General features: G+C 36.9%; 1 protein-coding gene across 6 annotated transcripts in view; it reads left to right on the top strand.

Moving 5' to 3' along the window:
- Window positions 1–25,278, top strand: part of LOC128692563 (protein tramtrack, alpha isoform) — a 397,508-nt gene that overhangs the window by 337,281 nt on the left and 34,949 nt on the right. For 3 of the 6 annotated variants that reach the window (XM_053781707.2, XM_053781708.2, XM_053781709.2), the window contains exons 5-6: window positions 15,564–15,734; window positions 23,354–23,473. In XM_053781707.2, the coding sequence (XP_053637682.2) occupies window positions 15,564–15,734; window positions 23,354–23,473 (291 nt within the window). Of the gene's footprint in view, window positions 1–6,346; window positions 7,869–15,563; window positions 15,735–23,353; window positions 23,474–25,278 lie in introns of those variants that run through there. The other 3 variants (XM_070090087.1, XM_053781711.2, XM_070090090.1) reach the window with 2 other exon arrangements.

Here is a 25,278-nt window from a genome sequence, read left to right on the forward strand (position 1 = left end):
TGGTAAATGGGCAGTTTCTTGTACTCAACAGATAGAAAAAAATGGAGTTCTAAAGAAATAGCTATGAGTTTGGTCAACTGGAACAACGGAATTGGCCAAAAACAGGGCTCAAAGTCGGCAAAATCGCCGACATGTATATGTCGCCGAGACCACTAACTTTGCAGAGCATAATTCCATGAATTTTCGACCAAATTTCGTACTTTTGGTGTCATTACCATCGGGAAAAGATTCTCTCTCATTTCATAAGAAAAAATAATTTTTTTCCACAAAACTTTTGCGACATAGAATGACAGTTTCAGAAAGGGGCTTGCGACAGTCAAAGGGTTAAAGGTTTATAGTAGACACGGCACTTGTAACAATGGCTGTGTCAGTAGACACAACACTTGCAACAGTGATTGTCAGTAGACACAACACTTGCAAGAATGATTGTGTGAGTAGACACAACACTTGCAATAATGTTTGCCAGTAAACACAACACTTGCAACAATGGTTGTCAGTAAACACAACACTTGCAACACTGGTTGTGTTAGTAAATGCAACACGTGTAACTATGGCTGTCAGTAGACACAACACTTGCAACAATGGTTGTGTTAGTAAATGCAACACTTGCAACAATGGTTGTCAGTAGACACAACACTTGCAACAATGGTTGTGTCAGATATAGCACTTGCAGCAATAGCTGTCAGTAGACATAGCACTAACAATATTGGCTGCTTTTACTACACTCCCTGTGTTCAAGTGTGTCAGCAAAAGTTTAACATTTTAATTTTATTGTTATTATTAACACATCAGCCATTTCCCACCAAGGCAGGGTGGCCCAAAAAAAAGAAAAACTTTCATCATCACTCACTCCATCACTATCTTGCCAGAGGCGTGCTTACACTACAGTTATAAAACTGCAATATTAACACCCCTCCTTCAGAGTGCAAGCACTGTACTTCCCATCTCCAGGAATCAAGTCCGGCCTGCCGGTTTCCCTGAATCCCTTCATAAATGTTACCTTGCTTATATGTACTCCAACAACACGTCAAGTCCTAAAAACCATTCACATCCATTCGCTCCTATCTAACATGCTCACACACACTTGCTGGAAGTCCAAGCCCCTTGCACACAAAACCTCCTTTACCCCCTCCCTCCAACCTTTCTTAGGCCGACCCTTACCCCGCCTTCCCTCCACTACAGATTTATATACTCTCGAAGTCATTCTATTTTGTACCATTCTCTCTACATGTCCAAACCATCTCCGTAACCCCTCCTCAGCCCTCTGGATAATAGTTTTGGTAATCCCACAACTCCTCCTAATGTCCATACTACGGATTCTCTGCATTATATTCAAACCACACATTACCCTCAGACATGACATCTCTACTGCCTCCAACCTTCTCCTTGTTGCAACATTCACAACCCATGCCTAACACCCATACAAGAGCATTGGTATAACATTTTAATATCCTAGATTAACCCCTTGACTGTCGCAACCCCAAATCCTGAGGTGTCTCCTGGTGTCGCAACCCCCCCCCCCCCCCCCACACACAAAAAAAAAAAAATCTTATGAAATGATAGAGAATCTTTTCCCGATTGTAATGACACCAAAAGAACGAAATTTGATGGAAAACTGACGGAATTATGCTCTCACAAAATTAGTGACTTCAGCGATATTTACGAATCGGCGATTTCACCCACTTTGAGCCCTATTTTCAGCTAATTCCATTGTTCCAGTCGACCAAACTCATAGCTGTTTCTTTAGAACTCCATTTTTTCTATCGATTGAGTACAAGAAACTGCCCATTTACCAATTTCAACTACCCAATAATGTGGTCAGAAATTTGCAATTTGGCCAATTTCACGAAAATAAAAAAATATGACAATTTCAAAATAGGGTCCAGAATGAACAATGCAGACATTCCTGGCTCTAAAATAACATTTTCTTTGTTCATCAGTCACATCTCCAGGCCCCTCTGATATTACTCTCGCTTTCTATTTTGAATTTTATTCAAACAAAAAATAGAAGATTTACTGTTATGCAGACTACTGCAATACTGTAATAATTGTATAAATAATGTCAACCCCTTCATGACTGCATATTAGAATGGCTACTTGGACATTTATTGGAAAAATGACATCATTTGTTTACTTTTGAACATCGGCAAAAATCAAACATTTCCTCTGCTTTGAGCTCCATTTTCAGGTTCTCTTCATAGTAAAACCAATCAAAATCACCTCTATTTGTATAATATGTTTTCCATTCTATCAAATGAGACCAAGAAAACGAGAATACAACCATAAATACTATAGGAAAATAGACCACAAAGTCGGCATTTTAATTAAAAAAATGGTCAGTTTTTTTTTCTCATTATGCACTGCATGCTGCACGATTTTTTTTATATAGTGCACACTGACCACACAGACCCATTCTCTCACATGTGGGCCTACCAGCTTTCTCCTGATTGATTTGAAGCTGCTAGAATTTGAGTATATACATAAAAAACGGTGGCCCGCAAGACATATATATACGACCAAAACAGTCAAAGGGTTAATATTATTAAAATGCTAAAGCTTCAGTAGCATCTTCTAATTTTCCACCACATATCATGGTGGAATTTTATGAGGAAAAATTTTCTTTAGAATCTCTCCCATTATTCCCTAATAAAAAATATTTTGAAAAACAAATGTACAAATCAATCCATAACAGGTACATTGGGTAAGCTAGAGCAGTTGCGTGTTTTAAGATGCATTGTGAATCGTAAGATTTACTGGAACTGTGAGACATCTGTTTCTCTCATGACTTGCTTCTCACTAAGCTCTCTGACTTACTGACTGACTTACATAGTTAGTGTGGCTGACTTTAGTCTGCTGGTTAACCTCTCATTTTGGTGAAGGACTTTAAACATATATTCTTGACTGAATTTAACCAATACATCATCTTACTGACTTTCACTCTTACTGTATATTAATTGGTATATGTACCTATTTTTGGTCATTCAGTACATGTATGTATATAAATTAAGAGTATACAGTGGAACCCCAGTTTTCATATGCCCTAGCCTGCTTGTAAAACCACAGTTTTTCTCCATAAAATGTATTTTTTGTTAATATTTTTTGGGTGTCTGGAACAGATTAATTGGATTTACATTATTTCTTATGAGAAATATTATCAAAAAATACATTTTATAGAGAATAACTGTTTTACATGTAAGCTGGGGCATAAGAAAACCAGGGTTCCACTGTATATGAATGTTTATTTAAGGAGGTATACTGTTGGTCAACTGGACTATTTGACTAATGCTAGGCAAGCATTGGATAGACTTGTATACTAGCCCAGGCTAGGTCAAGGCCTGCAGTGTGTGTACTAGCCTAGGCTAGGTCAAGACCTGCAGTGTGCACTAGCCCAGGCTAGGTCAAGACCTGCAGTGTTCATACTAGCCCAGGCTAATACAGCTAATTTTTGGCTATCTCCTTTATGTGCCCAACCTTAACTAATATATGTTATTGTGTGTTTTTCTCCCTAGTTCCTCAGAAGATTTGTATATGTACATCCCTAAACAGTAAATTCCCAATTTAACGACTGTCAGTGTAATAGACCTAAGAAAAATAGGGCAAATATTGTTTGATCAATTGATTCAGAAACAACATATATACAAAGTTTGTTGTGTACAGACTTGTCCATTATTGCTACAGTCACAGTAAAGCAATCTCGTCTCTGTCCACCTCAGTCTCTTGCTTTACCCTGTTAGTCTTATAAATTGAGAGTTTACTGTACTTATTAATACTGTACACATATACACAACAATAAAGTATATGCAGTCATATCTTCTCTTTATACACTGTCTTTAATTACAGTGGACCCCCGCATAACGATCACCTCCGAATGCGACCAATTATGTAAGTGTATTTATGTAAGTGCGTTTGTACGTGTATGTTTGGGGGAATGGAATGGACTAATCTACTTCACAATATTCCTTATGGGAACAAATTCGGTCAGTACTGGCACCTGAACATACTTCTGGAGTGAAAAAATATCGTTAACCGGGGGTCCACTGTATAGTTTTAAACAAGACAAAAGAATGTTGGGATGCTAAAACATTTCAAAATATTACCAGGTAATTAACTCTAAATCTTATCCAGCATTTTACAATAAGAATACAGTGGAAACTCTACTTACGAGTGCATCCACATGCAAGTTTTTCCAGATACGAGCAGTCGCTCAGTCAATTTTTTGCTTCCAGACGCAAGCGAAATCCAGATGCGAGCAGGCCTCAAGGGAGGTTCCTTGATGCTGGTGAAGGGCTCTTGCTCTTGATCTAGGGAATTGGATCTCAATTGTTTGCTGGACTATCTTATTGAAACATGGGCAATGTATGATGGAAAGATGCTTCTTAACGTAGACCAAAAATGAAAGAAATCGGACTATAAATAACAGAGTTCATTTCTCAGCCATTAGCCTCCCCTTAGCAGTATGCTTTCATATGGTTTTTATACACAAATAACCCGCACATAGAAGAGAGGAGCTTACAACGACATTTCATTCCCACTTGGACCATTTACAAAGTCACACTAACGAGAAGTGTGACTTTGTAAATGGTCCAAGTCGGACCGGAACGTCGTCGTAAGCTCCTCTCTTCTATGTGCGGGTTATTTGTGTATCGTTCCAGTCACGGTATTGTGCCTTTTTTTGTTATTTGTTATATATGGTTTTTATGGTTGTATTCTTGTTTTTTGTTTTTTTTTGGTCTCAGTTGATAGAATGGAAGATATAGTACAGAAATAGATATGATTTTGATTGGTTTCACGATGAAAAGTTCCTTGAAATTGAGCTCAAAGTAGCAGAAATGTTCGATTCTTTGGCGTTGTTCAAGAGTAAATAATTGATGTCACCGTCCAATTGGCACTGTCCCTCAACCTTCACATACTGGAAAGTTCAACATGTTAGCAAAAGTGGGAGCAGACATCATGAGGTAGCAGTGGCAGACAACATGAAGCAGCAGTGGCAGACATGAAGCAGCAGTAGCAGACATCATGAAGCAGCAGTGGCAGACATCATGAAGCAGCAGTGGCAAACATCATGAAGCAGCAGTGGCAGACATCATGAGGTAGCAGTGGCAGACCCTGTTGTACCCTATAGTATAAGTGAGTTTCCGAACGCCACCACGAGATGGCAATATGTATCAAAACAATGCTCAGTCCACTTCACTTGCGGTGGAGGGAATTCTCATGTTTTCCTTATGTTTTGTGCAGCTATTTTGTGAAATTTCTTGTTTCTAATCATGGGTCCTAAGTAAGCAAGTGCAAAGGACAGTGCTGAGAAGAAAAAGAGGATGATTTCCATGGAATTAAAGCAGGAAATCATAGATAAACAAACTAGGTGGAGGGTTAAGGACTTGGCCAGGCAGTACCAGTGTACCACTTCTACAATATGTACAATACTAAAGCAGAAGGAGTCAGTGACAATTATAAGTCACTCTGTCTGACTTTTTTGGGTTATCCAAGGTTCTCTGCACATGTAGTCAGGAGCAGGAATGACTGCTGTGGTGGCCCTATAAACCCCAACGACTACGACAATGGCCGCTGTCACTACCACTAGCCACATATGTAATGACATGTATTTTATTCATTCTAGTGTATATATCATGTTTCTATATTATTAATATTGTTTATGTCATATTAGATGAATTGTGATAGATAAATAAGCCATAGAGTTGATATTAGGAAAATTATTGAAGTATATTGTCATGCCTGGAATTCCACTGAAACGGATTAATTCCATTTCAATTAATTTAAATGAGGAAAATTGACTCTGCAAACGAGCAAATCCAGATGCGAGCAAGGCCACGGAATGGATTAAACTTGTAAGTAGAAGTTCCACTGTACTGCATATCAAAATTGTCAGAATTATAGGTATGTGATGTACCATACATGCTGTCTATGTTAGCGTAAATGTTTATTCATGTGTCCTCTGAAAATGCTGGCAGACAGGCAAGCACCCCAAGTATTGTAAGGTGACCTCCTTTCCTAGTTAAGGGTAGAGTTACTCTGTCATAGATGTGTATCCACGGTATATCTTGGTTGCATGCGGCTGCGGGTGTAGTGTGCACCACATATTTTAATACATAATAAGTGCCACAAATAAAGGTGTGACAATGGTGAAGATACCTTAGACAATCATTACGTCTTTCTGTTGCACTTCTCAGTCGTGTACAGTACCTATTTGTGACCATCCCTCATCATTAGTGTGACTTATAACCTACCCCTATGACCTTGACCATGACCTTTACATTCCCCATACTGGCTCTGTCTTCCCAAACCCTTGACTCTTTCCCCTGACTGACAAAGGACTTATTTTTTGTAGGGTTGGGAGCATGTGCGTCCAGGCGCCCTCATTCCTGTGGTGGAGCTGCGTCAGCCTGTTGCGGCAAGCACTCCCACCAGCCTCGCCTCACGTGTCAATGGCAACTCCTCCATGGGTGCAGCCACGCCTGTAGGTCCATCAAGTGGAGCATTCACACCTTACACCTCTACTACCCCTCGAGGTAGCACCCCAGACCTGGGTCAAGTGGCACCAGCTGACAAGCAGGCTTTTATGTGCCCTGTGTGTGGCAAGCAGTTTGGTCAGCCCTACAATCTGAGACGACATCTCACTACCCACACTGGCGAGCGTCCCTACCGCTGTCCTCACTGTAACTATGCTGCCTCCCAGAATGTCCATCTAGAGAAACACATTCGCCGAATCCACTTGAACAACGGTCAGAGTACGACAAGTCACTCAGTAGGTCCAGTTTACACCTGGACTGTTGAGCCAACAGCACTTACTCCATAAGCAAAAGCAATATTTGTTGTGCAGTTTAGCCTATCCTTAAATGCAAGATACATATACATCTGATCAATAATAAGAAAATGAGTCTATACTTGGATATGTTGATTGAGGTTGCACTCCCACTCTAGGAGTTTTCACTAAAGTTTCTTCACAAGTAACTTGCAAATTGAAGAAAAATCTTGAGACAACATTTCGGTTTTTCCAGAACCATTATCAAGTTACTAGACAATGGTCCATGATCGACTGAAAGGTCATCTGACGATTTCTCCCAAATCTGCAGGTTAGTTATAAATAGTTACAGCCAGAGTATGAGGCTGTAAGTCTTAACAAAGTGTCTTTTTATTATAGATCCATATTTAGTTAAACAACACTGTAACAGATACAACATTGTGTACAAAGATCATACTTAGTACACAAATGCATTAAAATGAAAGTTGATGTGCAGTATATTAAAGGAGTAGACACTTGTTAACATAGAAAACTATATATCATGAAAACACATTTCAGTTAAAATTGATGTTTTGTTCATTAAGCCAGTTTGTGCATTCCTCACTAGTGCCTATAAAGGTCTCATTAGCAGGTTTGGTGTCTTATATTTATAATACAGTAGGGCCCCACTTATACGGTGGGTTAGGTTCCAGGCTGTCGCTGGAAAGCAGACATCGCCAGAAGGCAGAACGCCATTTTTTCCATTTATAAATGCATATAAATGCCAGACAACAAGTTTACATTAAATTATATTAAGTTAGTAATAGAACTAGGCATTAAAAACACACAAAGTAAAATACATTCACAGTAAATTCATTACTTATCTTAAAGTATTTGTAATCTTAATGTAGGGAGAGAGGTGAGTAGTACTTATTTGTAGGAAGTCAGGTGCAGGTAGCCCAGGTGTAGGTAGCACTGGCTCCCCGTCTCATACTTAATATACGATATTTAAAACATCCCAGAGAGGTAAAATACACATACAGTACACTCATTATTTACCTTAAAATATGTGTAGTCTTAATATAGGAAGAGAGGTGAGTAGTATTTATTTGTAGGAAGTCAATGTAGGTAGCCGGTAGGTGTAGCCCGCCTGGGCTACACCTACCGGCTACCTACACTGTGGCCCAGAGCCATATTATTAACATCGACATGCCTTGTTCACTGAATTTAATCATTTCTAACAACTACCTTTAGATGCCATCATAAACGAAGGTAGAAGTAATGAATAATTCATGCTGAAAATTGTAAACAAAAGCGGAGTGAGGGAGTGGCTGGGCCAAACGCAGATTCATACACGTTTTCTCTGATGGCTGAGCAGAGAAGACGTAATGTTGTCCCTCCACCCGGCTACCACACAGCTCCACAAGTATTATTATCAGAGCACACATAAAATATGCAATAAATGCCAGACAACAAGTTTACACTAACTTATATCAGTTAGCAATAGAAATAGGCATTAAAAACACAGTAAAAGGTAAGATACACACAGAGTACACTTATTACTTACCTTAAAATATTAATATTAATGTGTGAGAGGTGAGTGGCAGGGTGTTTATTGAATAAAATCAGAATGGCACACCATCATCCTCTAACTTGGCACTTAAAGCAAGAGGCTTACGACTTCTCTTTTTATTACAGCTAACCTTAGACGCCATCATCAATGAGAGCCAACTAGTTAACGAAAGAGTAAACGAGAGAGAGAACGAGATACAGAGTTGAGACAATGTAAGAACACAAACTGAACAGGTAGTGGACGATCACTTGGTCAGGCGAAATAAATGCGTATTAATGTGTCTACTTTTATCTCATTCATGTCCATTTGTAAGAGTTTGTAAAACATTTACCTCAATATTTTTTTATTTTAATAATAATTACCTCACAATACAAATACTCTTACATTGTGTACAAGTTAGTTCAGAATAAACAAACAGCAACACACCATTTTTAGAGTGAATGAAGATAATAATAATAATAATAATAATATTATTATTATTAATATTAACAATAATAATAATAATATTATTATTATTATTATTATTATTATTATAAAAAGCACTAAACCCACAAGGGTCGTGAATTGCTATATATAGAGTAAAGGCATACGAAAAGAATATTTTTCTACAGTTATCCCCCAGTTTGACTAGAGAAAACATAATTCTTCCGACACTACCTACACAGCTGCTTTGTAAACAAATCTCATATTTACATCAATTTTTATTCTGTGAGTGTATGTATCATGTTTATATGCTATGTAATGGGTTTCATATATAATTTTGAGGAAAATATCATAGATGGATTAATGAAAATGCCTATATTGATGTAAAATAAGACATTTAGTGTGCCCAAGAGTGATTATTATTACGTAGTATTGGCGTCATGAGTAGAGAGAGATTCAGCGATTTTAATGTGTACCTGCACACCAGCACAGTGTGTAAGTATATTTAGGTATAGGTACACTTAAGTATAATTATCAGAGTACATATAAAATATGCAGTATCTTTAAAACGCTTGAAATTTTAGAAAATTTCTTGACATAACAAATGTGGTCACGGAAAATGTAAACAAACCGGGTGGGGGGCACCGTATTTGAAAGACCGCTTTCTGTATAGCAAATTTTGGTCATAATTTGACATTGCCGTATTAGCCCGGTGGTCTGGTGGCTAAAGCTCCCGCTTCACACACGGAGGGCCCGGGTTCGATTCCCGGCGGGTGGAAATTCCGACACGTTTCCTTACACCTATTGTCCTGTTCACCTAGCAGCAAATAGGTACCTGGGTGTTAGTCGACTGGTGTAGGTCGCATCCTGGGGGACAAGATTAAGGACCCCAATGGAAATAAGTTAGACAGTCCTCGATGACGAACTGACTTTCTTGGGTTATCCTGGGTGGCTAACCCTCCGGGGTTAAAAATCCGAACGAAATCTTATCTTATCTTATCTTAGCGGAATGCCGTAAGGCGAAACGCCGTAAAGCAGGGCCTTACTGTACTAATATTTTGTAATGTATAATATGAATATGCTAGGCTTTGGTAGAGGGACTATACTATATTATATACACACTTTGTAAGTTACAAAACGAATGTGCTTCACTGGATGTTGATTAATCATACTAAAGAGAGCTGGCACAAAGATGTCATTACACATACTTGAAAGTGTGTGTTTTTTAACAGTAGTAAAATAATGGTAGGGTTTACAAGTGGTGGTAGTAAGGACTACAGCCACTGGAAATAAAAAAAAAAATTATGACAAACCAACTGCTAAAGACAGGCCAGCATGAACTTAGCTCAGCTCCTGTAGCAACAAGCACTGAAGATGGCACACCATGAGCTTAGCTCTGCTCACAAAGCAGTAAACACAGAAGATTACACACCATGAGCTAAGTTATGCTCACATAGCAGTAAACACTGCAGACAGCTCACCATGAGCTTAGTTTTGCTCCTGTGGCTACAAATAAGTTATCACTGACAACAATGTATATGTCAGTCTGATACATTCAAACTTATGAGCCTTATTGTATCCTTTTAAGATATATAAACTTTATTTTGTGTGCTCCTGTAAGATATTGTATTTGTCTTAATATAGAATGGTAATAAAGGGGATTTGTCTTATTCTCTAAGATAGATATAATATACATATATACAGTGTATATATATATATATATATATATAGCAGATTGGATGTACTGAGTATTTTTCTACTATAGATATATTTAATAGACAAATTATTTTTAGAAATCTCACATTATTTTCGTATTTAAGGTTATTTATTTTTTACTTGTAGGTACACACTGGGAAAGGGTTTGGGTAATATTATACAAAGGAGTAATTTATTTTTGCATGAGAATATATTCTAAGTAATATATTTGTATATTGTATTTTAGCATCACAGAATTCTTGGTGCACCTATTGAGGAACATCAATATATGCAGATATATTTTAGTCAAAGAAATTTACAAATTGCTCAACTACAAATCACAGTATGGAAATAGCCCAAAGTTTACTTCAGTCCCTCAATTAGCACCTTGAAGAATTTTGGTTTAATTTAAGAAAGAGTCATATATGAAAATTTGGATGCTCAACTCTTGAACACTATGAACCCATCATCACAGTCTGCAGTCAGTTCTGACTGGTGCAGTAACAGTCTCAGTTCTGACTGGCACAGTAACAGTCTCAGTTCTGACTGGTGCAGTGACAGTCTCAGTTCTGACTGGTGCAGTGACTGGTGCAGTGACAGTCTCAGTTCTGACTGGTGCAGTAACATTCTCAGTTCTGACTGGTGCAGTGACACACAGTTCTGACTGGTGCAGTGACAGTCACAGTTCTCAATGCTACATTGACAGTCACAGCTCTGACTGGTGCAGTGACTCAATAATAGTCAGGGCCAGATTAAGGCATGGGCTTTAGGGGCTGCAGCCCAAGGTCCTCTGCCAGCTGGAGGGCCTCCAGAGATGAAGTGAATAGTGTTCACAGTTACTACTGTAAGTTTATAATTACTGATGTTTTGGAGAAATTTGTTTCCAAGAAATTATGCAAAGCAAATGTTTGATTTTTAATTGTGGTTAGCCTTGTAAAAATAAATTTAATATTTATTAAACATTTTTGCCTTTTGAAAATATCGCTGGGGGCCTACAAAATCTTAATCCAGTTGTGGTCACAGATGATGTGGGTGAAATGTTTATGCTGATAGATTTGGGTGAGGAAGCACTTACATGTGACCTAAACCCTGTCCATTTTTATTTACTGCACCACCTTTGTAGTAAAATGGGCTTTAGTGTACATTTTAAGGTATGAAGTTTTATAACCCAAGTAGATTTTAGATTGCACCAAGTGTAAGATCTGATGGTATGCCCAAGTATTGATGGTATGTCAGTTCTGAGAGTTTGAATAGTTAGTGTTGGCAGCTAGCAACACTAAATTAGTGTCAGTCAAGAAGTGTTATCACTCAGTACTATTGTGTTGTGATGGCCAGTCACTGTTAATCATTATTGGCAAGAAGTGATCCAATTATTTATTTATATTTATAAGACAGTTATTGAAATACACATATGAATGTGGGTGCGTATTAAGTTCTCTTGACTAGACATTAGAAAATTTAGGAGAAAATGGTTTATGCAATGTTTTCATTATTTTTATGCTGAATTTTTTCATAAATTTAAATAATTCCAACATATTGAAATGTTTTTGGGATGATTATAATTTCACATAGTTCAGGTAAGCCTGCCTATGCCTGCCTGCCTTTTATACTAAAAAATTCACTGTTTTTGTCAGCTAAGCTTGTGTATATACCTGTATAATAGCTAGAGCGAGTCTATCACAATCCAGATATTTAATCAGTTATACATATTTTTTGTCTTAATTTAGCATTATGTATATGAAGTGTTTGTAATAACATTTGAGCTATGTGATGTATAGCACTGCTTGAGTGGGGCTCTGTCTTAATATAATCAAGAGTTGTGAAGGACAATATTGGTTTAGAAGATTAACACCAATATTGGTTAAGATCTGTATGTCACTGAACCCCTTGTTAAATATTGTAGTGACACTTGCAGATCACTAGGTTAAGTTTAAATATGCAGTATACTGTATACAGTTTGTCAACAAAGTGGGAAGTAAGGACCAGCTTCTTTAGTTTTTGTATATGTTGTTGTTTTTAAAATAATGCATTTTAAAATTAATAAATGCAGGGCTTGCAGTAATGTTAGGCTTGGTTAAGTTTTGTCTCTTATATAAAACAAAAATAGAAACTGTAAAATGTTGTTTTAAAGAAACAGGCATTGTCAAGGTTTGCCTAAAACAAACTCATTTGTGTTTTAGTCATGTAATTTTGTGATACAGGTAGCTACCGCTTAACACATTGGTTACAGTAATTTGCTTAAGAGCAAAGAATTAGGAAACTGACTTATTTATCAAGAAGCATTGGCCACCCAGGAGCAAACATTAGGTGGGACAGACACATGCGGCTGAGCTTGCAAGTCGTGTGTTGTATTTCTTAGTTTTTGTTCTCTTAATATTAATTCTCTTTTGAAGTCTTATAAGAAATCATCTTTAAAAAAATGCTAAGAATTGTAGTGGCAAAGAAGACCAACATTTTGCTTAAAGTCATGGGGAAGAGATGGGACTGCAATAGGGAGGAAGGCAGTACAGGGAAAGAGAGAGAGAGATAGGAAGTGGGGAGGTAGAGGGGGAGAGATAGGAAGGAAGGAGGTATAGGGAAAATGAGAGAGAAATAGGGAGAGAGAGATAGGGAGAGAGGAGGTAGAGATAGAGAGATAGGGAGGGAGTATGTAGAGGGAGAGGGATAGAAAGGATGAGGGTAGAGGGAGAGAGATTTGGAGGATGGAGGTAGAGGGAGAGAAATAGGGAGGAAGGAACAAGAGGAGGAGAGAGAACAAAGTTACATAAAACCTTTAAGGTGATGTAAACAAAATTTTCCACTGGGCCACAGAAAACAATGTGATGTTCGCTATTACAAATTAAAGAAATAAAAACTGGAAAGAAGTACAAAATGCATTTGAACCATCCAGTAGAATGGAAGAGAATTGTTTGAGACCTGATGGTAACTTACATTGGAAGTTCTTGTGTACAAGAAACAATGTTATCATCATAGCTATTGAAAAAACTGACAAACTGCCTAACAAGAACTTTAAAACAAGAGATGGTCAGCTACAAATGATTCTCTTGACCCTTTCACTGTCATCACCCCTAAATTAAAAGCCCCTTCTGTGCCAGCATTTAAAAAATAATTTTACCCTCTAAAATGTAATTTTTTTTTCTAAAGGTAAGGACACCAAAAATGCAAAATTTGATGTAGCTGGAGGTTGGTTAGCATGCCATACAATAGTAATTTTGGCCACTTTGAGGTTTATTTTAGGTCATTTCCAATGTGCAAATTGAGCCAGCTTTTGGCTATTTCACTAGTATGCCTGCTGTATTATCTGTTAATTGCAAGAACTACCCATTCAACTTCCAGGACTAAAAAATGTCCAGAAATTGGTAATTTGGCCAATTTTATGCTTTTTTTCAACAAATTCTAGTTTGAAACAAAGGCAATAAAGCCAGGACTCTTATATAAAATTTGCTCTCTATTTTCAGTTCATCATCCTCATCACAAGAAGTCAGTGTTTTTTTTTTTTTTTCCTATTTTTCAGCCTAAAAAAATATAACTAAGAATGATTGGTCATTGTTAAGGCAATCCCAGTTGTTGAATCAGAACTAGTAAAACCCCATAAAACAGACAGAGAAGGATGTTGCCCTTCCTCAGGAAAATCTTACAAAAATTTCATATTTCTGCCACATCTTGCCAGCTATTATTTGGCTCCAAGAAAGTCAATAATACCATGAAAACCATCCTAGAAAATGCCCCAAAGTCACTATTTTATCCCAAATACTGAGCTAGAGGGTAGCTGTTCCCATCATGCACAGTGTGGGGTAGGATTTTTTTTTTTTTTTTTGTAGTGCTCACATCCATTGGACAGGTCCATTCTCTCATGTATAGGCCAAAATTTTCTGCTCACATTGTTGTTTTAATGGCATTGTGAATTACTGTACATGTACATCTATGTTAGATACTTACATATATATGGATAAGTGTTCTGATGCAAGGACCATCTGGCTACATCCAGTTCTCACAAAGCTGACTCAGCAAGCGTTTTTTGTCAGTGGTAAACTTGTGTTTATTTAAAATAATTGCTTAATAGCACACTTGGTTTTGAACACATCACAGCTGACTATTAAGTTGGGATGGATTGGGGGGTTTGCTAGAAACCCTCAATTTAATGGACATTGCAATTTTTTTTTAAGCCACCATCCATCTGCCACCTAGATAATGTGAACTGTCACTTACTCAATCACTGTCTTGACAGAGAAGTACTGACATTATAGTTCAGTTGATCTATCCAACCTGCAACATCCCTACTCCTCCAGAGTGCAGGAGCTGTACTTCCCACCTCCAGAACTCGAGTCTGGCAAACTGGATTTTTCTGAATTCCTTCATATGTGTCACCTTGCTCACACTCCAACAGCCTTCATATGTGTCACATTGCTTACACTCCAAGAGCACATCATCACAAAAACCACTTGCTTCCACTCACTCCTGTGTAACACTCACACAAGCCTGTTGGATGTTCAAGTTTCTGGCACTCAGAACCTCCTATACCACCTTTCTTTGTTCCATCCTAGATTTATAAACTTTTTTAATCATCCTAATCAGCTCCGTCCTCTCTAACTGCCCAAACCACCTCGCTAACCTCTCTGAATTATATTTTTGGCAACCTGGCCCATAGTCAGGCTCAGAGAATAGAGAAACTCTCAAAACTCTTCAAAAGTATATCCCACACTTAATCTCCAAGCTCTGAATTCTCTGTATGTATAATACTCACACTGCACATTGCCCTCAAACACAACATCCCCACTCCCTCCAGCCTCCAGTATATAAACCTATGCTTCAAACCCAGATAACAGTGTTGCTACCACTATAATACAGTTTCCCTTTTGCCTCCACAGATACCTCAGTGCACCACATCATTGAACCCCTCACCTATTCCATAGTTCACCTCATCTTTCATAGACCCATCTGTCAACAAGTCCACTCTCAAATATTTGATAACATTCACTTTCATGCTCCCTCCCTCCAATCTGATATCCAGTCTTTCATTGTTTATATTTCTTGCTGATATCATGATTGTGCTCCTTCCTATGTTCACTTTTAACCTTTTTTTTTTTTAATGCCCTCTAAATTCATCCATCAACCTTTGCAACTTTTCTTTAGAATCTCCCAGAAGTACCGAGTCATCAGCAGAGAGAAACTGTGTCAACTCCACTTTGTGTCAAATTCGATTCACTTGATCTGGAAACAACCAACAAAGTCCGTTGTTTACAGAGATGTCTGTCATTTACGGTCACAGCAGTTATGATCACCATTACCAGCCACCTGCACCCTGTTAGTCCACTAAATTGAAGGTTTACTATATGTACTTTTTGCTTTTTATACTTTTAACCTTTTGACTGTCGCAGGCCCCTTTCTGAAACTGTCCTTCTATGTCGATAGATTTTTTTGGGAAAAAAAAAAAATTGTTTTCTTATGAAATGATAGAGAATCTTTTCCCAGTGGTAATGACACCAAAAGTATGAAATTTGGTCAAAAACTCAGGGAATTACGCTCCCACGAAGTTAGCGGTCTCGGCGACATATACGCATCGGCGATTTCGCCGACTTTGAGCCCTGTTTTTGGGCAATTCCGTTGTTCCAGTTGACCAAACTAATAGCTATTTCTTTAGAACTCCATTTTTTCTATCTGTTGAGTACAAGAAACCGCCCATTTACCGATTTGAACTACCCAATAAAGTGGTCAGAAATTGGCAATTTGGCCAATTTCACGCAAATTAAAAAAGATGCCAGTTTCAAAATAGGGTCCAGAATAAACAATGTAGACATTTTTGGCACTAAAATAACATATCCTCTGTTCATTAGTCACGTCTCTAGGCCCCTCTAATATTACTATTGCTTTCTATTTTGATTTTTTATTCATACAAAAAAAAATACAAAATTTACTGTTATGCAGACTACTGCATTATTGTAAAAATGGTATAAATAATATCAGTGCACTAGTGAAAGAATATTAGACTCCCCAGTTGAAGTGTATTGGACGTGTGGTGTGATTTTTTTACTCCTGAACATTTTTAAATATCAAACATTTCCGCTACTTTGAGCTCAATTTCAAGGTCGTTTTCATCGTGAAAGTAATCAAAATCATCTCTATTTCTGTAATATGTTTTCCATTTTATCTCCTGAGACCATGAAAACGAGAATACAACGATAAATACTATACGAAAATACACCTCAAAGTTGGCATTTTCATCCAAAAAAACGGTCAGGGATTTTTTTTTTCTCATTACGCACTGCGTGCTGCAGGACTTTTTTTATGTGGTGCACACTGACCACACAGACCCATTCTCTCACATGTGGGCCTACCAGCTTTCTCCTGCTTGATTTGAAGCCGCTAGAATTTATGTGTATAAATACATCAGAAACAGTGGTGCGTAAGACATATATATACGACTGAAACAGTCAAAGGGTTAATTTACTTTGTATACATATACATGTATTACTATAGCATTCGTTTATTAATTGAGGAAAAAATAGCAAGTGTAAAATATGTCAAGAAGGTCAGTATTTTTGAAAGTCCATCTTATCTGCCCAATTTTTGAGAAACCAGGCAAGGCCTTGACTCTAAGGGTGCCAGGCTTTAGGGAGTTTACTGAGCAATACAGTATAACTCAGTAAAGGAAGAGTGAAGTTCTTTTGCTTAAATAATTGTAACATATTTTCCCAAATAATTCCCCAAGATTTATTACTGCAAGCCCAGGATATTACTCATGATCAGTAGGGGTGTGCTAAAGTATTGGTATTGGCTAATTTTGATGGTGCCAGTATTGGCCCAAAATTGAATATTGACATTGGAATCCATTAAAATTTTGGTATTGTCCCATCCCTAGTGATTATATGCTGTAAAAATAAAAATAAATAAATATATACTTTATATATATACAGTGGACCCCCGGTTTACGATATTATTTCATTCCAGAAGTATGTTCAGGTGCCAGTACTGACCGAATTTGTTCCCATAAGGAATATTGTGAATTAGATTAGTCCATTTCAGACCCCCAAACATACACATACAAACGCTCTTACATAAATACACTTACATAATTGGTCGCATTGGGAGCTGATTGTAAACCGGGGGTCCACTGTGTGTGTGTGTGTGTGTGTATATGTATATATGTATATATATATTATATATATATATATATAATATATACTTTCACCATATTATCCATACTGTCTTATACATATATATATATATATATATATATATATATATATATATATATATATATATATATATATGTTTATGAAAGGAGAAACACACATATACACACACACACACACACACACACACACACACACACACACACACACACAGTGGTCCTTCGATAATAGTCCAGCTCGATAGTCGTCCTTTTCGGAAATCGTCGCGTTATTTCGTCCAAACATTGGCTCGCAAATGGTCCGTTGACTCACTAATCGTCGTTCGTCTGGGACGTGTACACACAGCCCCGAGCCGCCTCACACTCCATTCCCAGCCAGTGTGCCATTATTTATCAGGGAGTGAGGGTGATCCCATGAGTTCATACGATACATTTCACAATACTGTATTCCATTTGTTTTAGTGCTTGCAACTGCAAAATAAGTCAACATGGCTCCAAAGAAACCTTCTAGTGCCAGCCCTTTGGTAAAGAATGTGAGAAACACATATAATTTAAGAAAAAGTTTGTAGAAAAATACGAAGGTGGTGGTGGTAGAGTGGAAGCAGTTGTGATAGTGGTTGATGGTGGTATAGGGTGGTAGTGATGGTGGTAGTTGTAATAGTGGTAGAGGGTGGTAGTGATGGTGGTAGCAGTTGTAATAGTGGTAGAAGGTGGTAGTGATGGTGGTAGCAGTTGTTATAGTGGTAGAAGGTGGTAGTGATGGTGGTAGCAGTTGTAATAGTGATAGAAGGTGGTAGCAGTTGTAATAGTAGTAGTAGGTGGTAGCAGTTGTAATAGTGGTAGAAGGTGGTAGCAGTTGTAATAGTGGTAGATGGTAGCAGTTGTAATAGTGGTAGAAGGTGGTAGCAGTTGTAATAGTGGTAGAAGGCAGTAGCAGCTGTAATAGTGGTAGAAGGTGGTAGCAATGGTGGTAGCAGTTGTAATAGTAGTAGAAGGTGGTAGCAGTTGTAATAGTGGTAGAAGGTGGTAGCAGTTGTAATAGTGGTAGAAGGCAGTAGCAGCTGTAATAGTGGTAAGCTTCTCTCTTTTATGTGCGGGTTATTTGTGTATCGTTCCAGTCACGGTATTGTGCCTTTTTTCTTATTTATAGTGGTAGAAGGTGGTAGCAATGGTGGTAGCAGTTGTAATAGTAGTAGAAGGTAGTAGCAGTTGTAATAGTGGTAGAAGGTGGTAGCAGTTGTAATAGTGGTAGAAGGTGGTAGCAATGGTGGTAGCAGTTGTAATAGCAGTAGAAGGTAGTAGCAGTTTTAATAGTGGTAGAAGGTGGTAGCAGTTGTAATAGTGGTAGAAGGTGGTAGCAGTTGTAATAGTAGTAGAAGGTGGTAGCAATGGTGGTAGCGGTTGTAATAGTGGTAGAAGGTGGTAGCAGTTGTAATAGTAGTAGAAGGTGGTAGCAGTTGTAATAGTGGTAGAAGGTGGTAGCAGTTGTAATAGTGGTAGAAGGTGGTAGTGATGGTGGTAGAGGGTGCCTTCTTCAGTGATTCAGCATTTTTACTAACTCATCCAATGTTGTTGGAATTACATAGGACTACAGAAAACACCGCCGCCTCAGCTGCTGCTTCACCACCATTATGGACGGCTTACTCTCAGTTGCCCTTATGCACCCAACAACAACACAACACAACACCTGGTGACATACATAATGACTTACTTTATTCATTCTAGAGTATATTCCATGTTTCTATGTTATTAGTATGTGACCTCAGACACTTGATCCTAAGAGATTTTTGGAAAGAACACTTCAGTATCCTCCATTGCATAAGCCTTATAGGTAAGGCTTGGGAGGGAGTGACTGCCAGGACTTTGAACGCTGCTTGGAGAAAATTGTGGCCAGATTGTGTCCACAAGAGGGATTTTGAAGGGTTTATGGCTACCCTGATGAGCCTATGTCAGTTGTGAACTCTATTGTGGCATTGGGGAGTTCCATGGGGTTGGATGTGAGTTTGGAGGATGTGGAAGAGTTGGTGGAGGACCACAACGAAGAGCTAACCACTGAGGAGCTGCAAGAGCTTCAGCAGGAACAGCAACAGATCACAGCTCAGAATCTTGCTGCAGAGGAGGAGGAAGAGAGATGGAAGAATGGGCCTTCTTCAGAAATTAAGGAGATTTTTGAAATGTGGGGTAGGATGGAAAGATTTATGGAGAAACATCACCCTGAGAAGGATGTTGCAAGCCATATCGGCAACTTGTACAGTGACAAAGTCTTGGCCCATTTTAGGGAAGCTTTAAAGAGATGCCAGAAACAGAGCTCTCTGGACAGGTTTTTTGCAAGACAGGACTCCAGTGACTCTCAAGCTGGTCCTACTGGCATTAAGAAACAGAGAAGAGAAGTAACCCCAGAAAAGGACTTGGTAGTACCTGAGGTGTTGATGGAAGGGGATTCCCCTTCCAAACAGTAACTAATCCAATCTCTCTCCTCCTCCAGTCTCCCATACACTAAGAAGAATCACCAATAAAGGTAAGTGTTATGCTGTTAATGTTTCATTCATCATGTCCCATTGTATTGTTTATGTACTGCATCTATATTTCATGTAAAATTTTTTTTTGTTTTAATACTTCTGGGTGTCAGGAACGGATTAATTGTATTTACATTATTTCTTACGGGGAAAATTGATTCGAAAATCGTCTATTTCGGTAATAGTCCCACTTCCAGGAATGGATTAAGGACGATAAACGAGGGACCACTGTGTGTATATGTGTGTGTGTGTGTGTGTGTGTGTGTGTGTGTGTGTGTGTGTGTGTGTGTGTGTGTGTGTGTGTGTGTGTGTGTGTGTGTGTGTGTGTATATATATATATATATAATATATATATATATATATATATATATATATATATATATATATATATATATATATATATATATATATATATATATATATATCTTACTGTATTTAGTAGGCTGAAATTTATAAGGGCCAAAAAATGTTTTGTTCTTTAAAAGTAGTGTAGTGTTGGTGTGGGAGAACAAGGTTTATTTAACACCTTCATTAGTGGTGGCAGTTTTGCTTCTTTAATAACTAAGCACCTGTTGGTAAATTGAGTTTTATGTCATTACTCCTCTTTAGAAACATATCGTTTTCCAACAGTTCACATTTTGGCTTCTTGGAACTTTTGCAATATTCTCAGTTTTCCCAGATAGACAGCACTAATGCATTGTATTTTGTGATAAAATTGATCCTTTTCATATACATACTAGACTTGTGATACCTTATAAAATCCTTTAAAATTAGTTAAAAGAAATATTATATTTTTCATTTATTTTTGCTCGGTCAATTACATAAAATCCGGTGAGTATTGTATAGACACTTAATATTATGATGATGTTGAATGTGATACTTCTTTGTATTTTTGCTTGTGTATATGTTTGACAGGATTCTTATGAGGTTCTCAGTGATTTCAAATTCTCAAAGAAAAAAAAATCATTTAAGAGTGAGACTTTAACTATGATTTAAGGAATCTCGTATTATAATTGTAGTAACATACAGAGTTACTAACATCAGCCTTAGAAAACAACTGTGATCCTTATGCCTTCCAGGTTTTTTGTAAAATTGTGAAATAAAATCTCTGATTTTGTACTCGTTAAAAAAAAAGTTATTCCAGTTTCTAAATATACTGAATTTTGAAAGGGATAGTATTTTTGGTACTTTTCTAAAATGCTTTGTAGCTTCTCTAATAAAGATTAGCAATTACTTTTGATTTTTTTTTTCAAATTACCTTAAGTGCACATTATATAAACTAATCCTATGGTTTTCTGACTTACATTTTTTATTGTTTCTGCAAATCAAGTTTCGTAAGTTTGAACAAATATTGATTTAAGCGGAAGTGGATGCCTTAGAGACTATGTAGTTGATCAGACAGCAGATGTTAGCTCAGCAAAATATCTCCAGGATATTATGTATGAAGCTTCGGGTATAGCAACTATCTAATCTGTAAATCTTCAAGAAGCATTTTATTCAGCAGTGTCAACCTAGTCTAGTTTATAAATCTATGTGTAACTTTCCTCAAGATTATGCATTGCCCTTGTGTTGGAAGTGTATTAGTTCATCCATTATAATTTAGTTAATAAAATTACCTTGAGCGAAAAATAATAAAAAACTGATATTTCTCTCTTCTTAATTTATTATAAGATTTTTAATGTTTAGAACTTAAATTAGGTTTATCAGCGAGAAAGTTATTTTCAAAGTTCTCCTTGCTTAATATATAATATTTCAGTAGTTATTATTTGTCTTATAGTTTACTGTACTACTTGGTTATTATATGATGTCTAAATGAATTACACATTTTATTTTCTCAAGGTGGCGGTTAGAAGGTAAATAATTAAGTATCATCAGGTATGCTACTGTAAATAGCAGTTTAGTTCACCAGACCTTGAGCACTTATTAGAATTCCTTGTGACTAAAAAAAGTGTAGTGTATAAATTATCTCCTAATATAGAGTAAAAAATTTTGAGACAATTCCTTGTGTGAGATAATTTATATTCTTTGTTACTCTTTTTAAAGAAATATATTTTTAGCTTTATGCAAATGGTGCACCTGCTGATAATTCTGATGAAAGGACACGTTATAACAGAAGCTTTTACTGGGATAACTTCTCACTCTGTTAGAGCTTTATCAGTAGAACTTGATATATAATGATAAAGCTCTAGATTAGATCTTTACCAGGTATAACTTGATGAAGCTCTAGATTAGATCTTCATCAGATATAACTTGATAAAGCCCTAGATTAGAGCTTTATCTGATATAACTTGATAAAACTCCAACAGAGTGAAACATTGTCTCAATAATAACCTTGTACTGCAACACGTGTCATTATTCATATTTATTGTTGAGTTTCAGTGTTTATCTGATTTTGTGGCAGCAAAGTTAGTGCCATTATCAAGGTCTGTGGGAACCTGCATCTGCTTAGTAAGCACAATGTTTTCAACATCATAATCAGCATGAGCACAAGTAATGTGCATGAGTTTGTTGAGAGGAGTGATTAGTTATTAGTGACACTAGTTCCCAATGTTGCATGTCCTTTGTATTGGTTAATTTGTTAGTGGTTTTCCTGATTTAGACAGTTGCAAAATGTTGATGGTATTCTTTGAATTGCATGAATGAAACTACTGTACATAGTTTTGTAGAAGATTTTCATACATATTTGGTAGATCTAGTGTTGAAAAAGATGGCACTTGAAATTCCCTTTGTAAATTGCCACTGGTAATTTGAAAAGGTTTGATGCAATAATTTTTGCATGCTTTTTTTCCTTGCATTTTTTTTTTTTTTTTTTTTTTTTTTTTTTTACATATTATATAGAGTCTTGCCTGAGAGTGACTCTTCTGCTTCTAATTGTTATCATTCCTGGCTAACCTTAATACTGTAAATCTAGACTGCATAGCTAGTCTGCCATAATTAAGAGTGTCATTATTTTTTTGCTTAACATTTTATTTTGTTTTGATATATAATATAATATCTGTGCTAGAGAAGAGTAAAGCATTGTTTTTTAGCATAATTTATTTAATGAAAATTTTTTTGTCATATCAATCATTAAATTAAAATTTGCCTATATTTTCACTACCCATGAAATTTATTTAAATTAACAAATAGATGTTTCTGTGACATCATAATGAGGAAAATATATATTTTTTATATACTCAAGTGAATGATGAATAATTGATGATAGATTTAAAAAAGTTTTATTGTTTTTACATTAAAATTTTTTTGGCTTTACTAATGATTGAAATGAACCTCAGGAAGAGGATGAAGGGGAACTAGCTGGCAGTGGTGGCGATGGTGTCCACGTACCACTCACCACCATGGCCTCCTCTCTTGACAACCCTAATGGACCTCCATTACTCACTCCAATATCCCAGGTAAGAGATCATATATTTTTCATGGTTATAGAAATTGTAATCAGTGAAGGGCCAGATTAAGGTTTTGTGAGGCCATCATCCTGGTAATGTGTGGGCTATTACCCCATAATCCAATCACATTCTTAAATTGGAGTTTGATCCAGTGCAGTACAGTACATAATATAGTAGTATCAAATAGCATCATTGTAGCTAATATCTCAGGTATCTTTAACCCTTTCAGGGTCCAGAGGCCAAATTTCAAAGTGTGCATGTGTCTAAGAATTTTCAAAAAATAATTTTATTTTTTCTTATGAAATGGTAGAGAATCTTTTTCTGAAGGTAATAAAACAAAAAGTATGAAATTTGATGGAAAATTTACGAAATTATGCTCTCGTGAATTTTGATGTGTCAGCGATATTTACGCATCAGCAATTTTGCCGACTTTGAGTCCCATTTTAGGCCAATTACATTATTCCAGTCGACCAAAGTCTTAGCTATTTCACTAATATTACTTCTATTCTATCGATTGAGCACAAGAATTCACCAAGTCAACTGTTTCAACTACAAAATAAAGTGATTGGAAATTGGTAATTTGGCGAATTTAATGCAGAGTTCAAAATACTCCAGTTTCAAAATAGGGTCCAGAATAAACAATGCAGGCATTCCTGGCACTAAACTAACATTTCCTCTGTTCATTAGTTATGTTTTCAGGCTTTACTAATGAATTCCATTTTGATTTTTTATTCACATAATGAATTTTTATTCGAACCAAAAAATAGAAGATTTACTGTTATGCAATATTGTGTAATTGTATAAATAATATCACTACATTTGTGAACGTATATTAGACCCACCAGCAGGCGTGTATTAGACGTGTGAGGTCATATGTTTACTCTTGAACATCAGCAAAAATTTAATATTTCTGCTACTTTGAGCTCAGTTTCAAGCCAGTTCCAATATTAAAACCAATCAAAATCATATCTATTTCTGTAATATATCTTCCATTCTATCAAATAATACCAAGAAATCGCAAATACAACTATAAAAAACATAGGAAAAAACACTGCAAAGTCACTGTTTTAATCGAAAATTACAGTTTTAATCGAAAATTACAGTCTCAGTTTTTTCTCTCATTATGCATTATGTGCTGCAGGATTTGTTTTATGTGGTGCACATACCACATAGATGCATTCTCTCATATCTAGGCCCAAATTTACCACTCACAGCTTATCAGAGTGAGCTGAGCTCATGACCTAGATCTACGGTTTGGACCCTCAACGTAAAGCCGTAGATCTACGGCACAGACCCTCAAAGGGTTAAAAATACCAGTAGGTTAGACTAATATATATATGAATTGTAATTTGTGGAATGGGTGGGACTTGAATCCATGGCAAGTGAGGAAACTCACAGGCCTGTGTGTTAACCACTCAGTTGGCTGGGTCTAATAAGATTCATCCAATGATTTTGTAAATTATTAATTATAATATTTGAGCTTGAGTAGGGCCTGCCTACCATGAGCCAGCAGACCTGCAGTGCTCCTTTGCTCTTTTGTGAGGCTCAGCTTCAAAGAGTAACATCTAAACTGTAGTGATAGCAAGTGAAGCCTGGCAAGTCTGTGTGCTGTATGTTATATTCTACTCTGGCAGGTATTGCAGGTACTGTACTGTACTCTGCAGTGTCCAATGTGATCTTCATATAGTATCTCAGGTAGACATTTTTCAGTCTTTACTTCTTACTAGTATTGACCTTATGAATGTGACATTTAAACATGCTATTGCAAATATTGAATGTGGTACTAAGTTGGAACTGCAAGAGGTTGTTAAATG

This window comes from Cherax quadricarinatus, chromosome 30, assembly GCF_038502225.1.
Source record: "Cherax quadricarinatus isolate ZL_2023a chromosome 30, ASM3850222v1, whole genome shotgun sequence".
In the NCBI taxonomy this organism is placed as follows: domain Eukaryota; kingdom Metazoa; phylum Arthropoda; class Malacostraca; order Decapoda; family Parastacidae; genus Cherax; species Cherax quadricarinatus.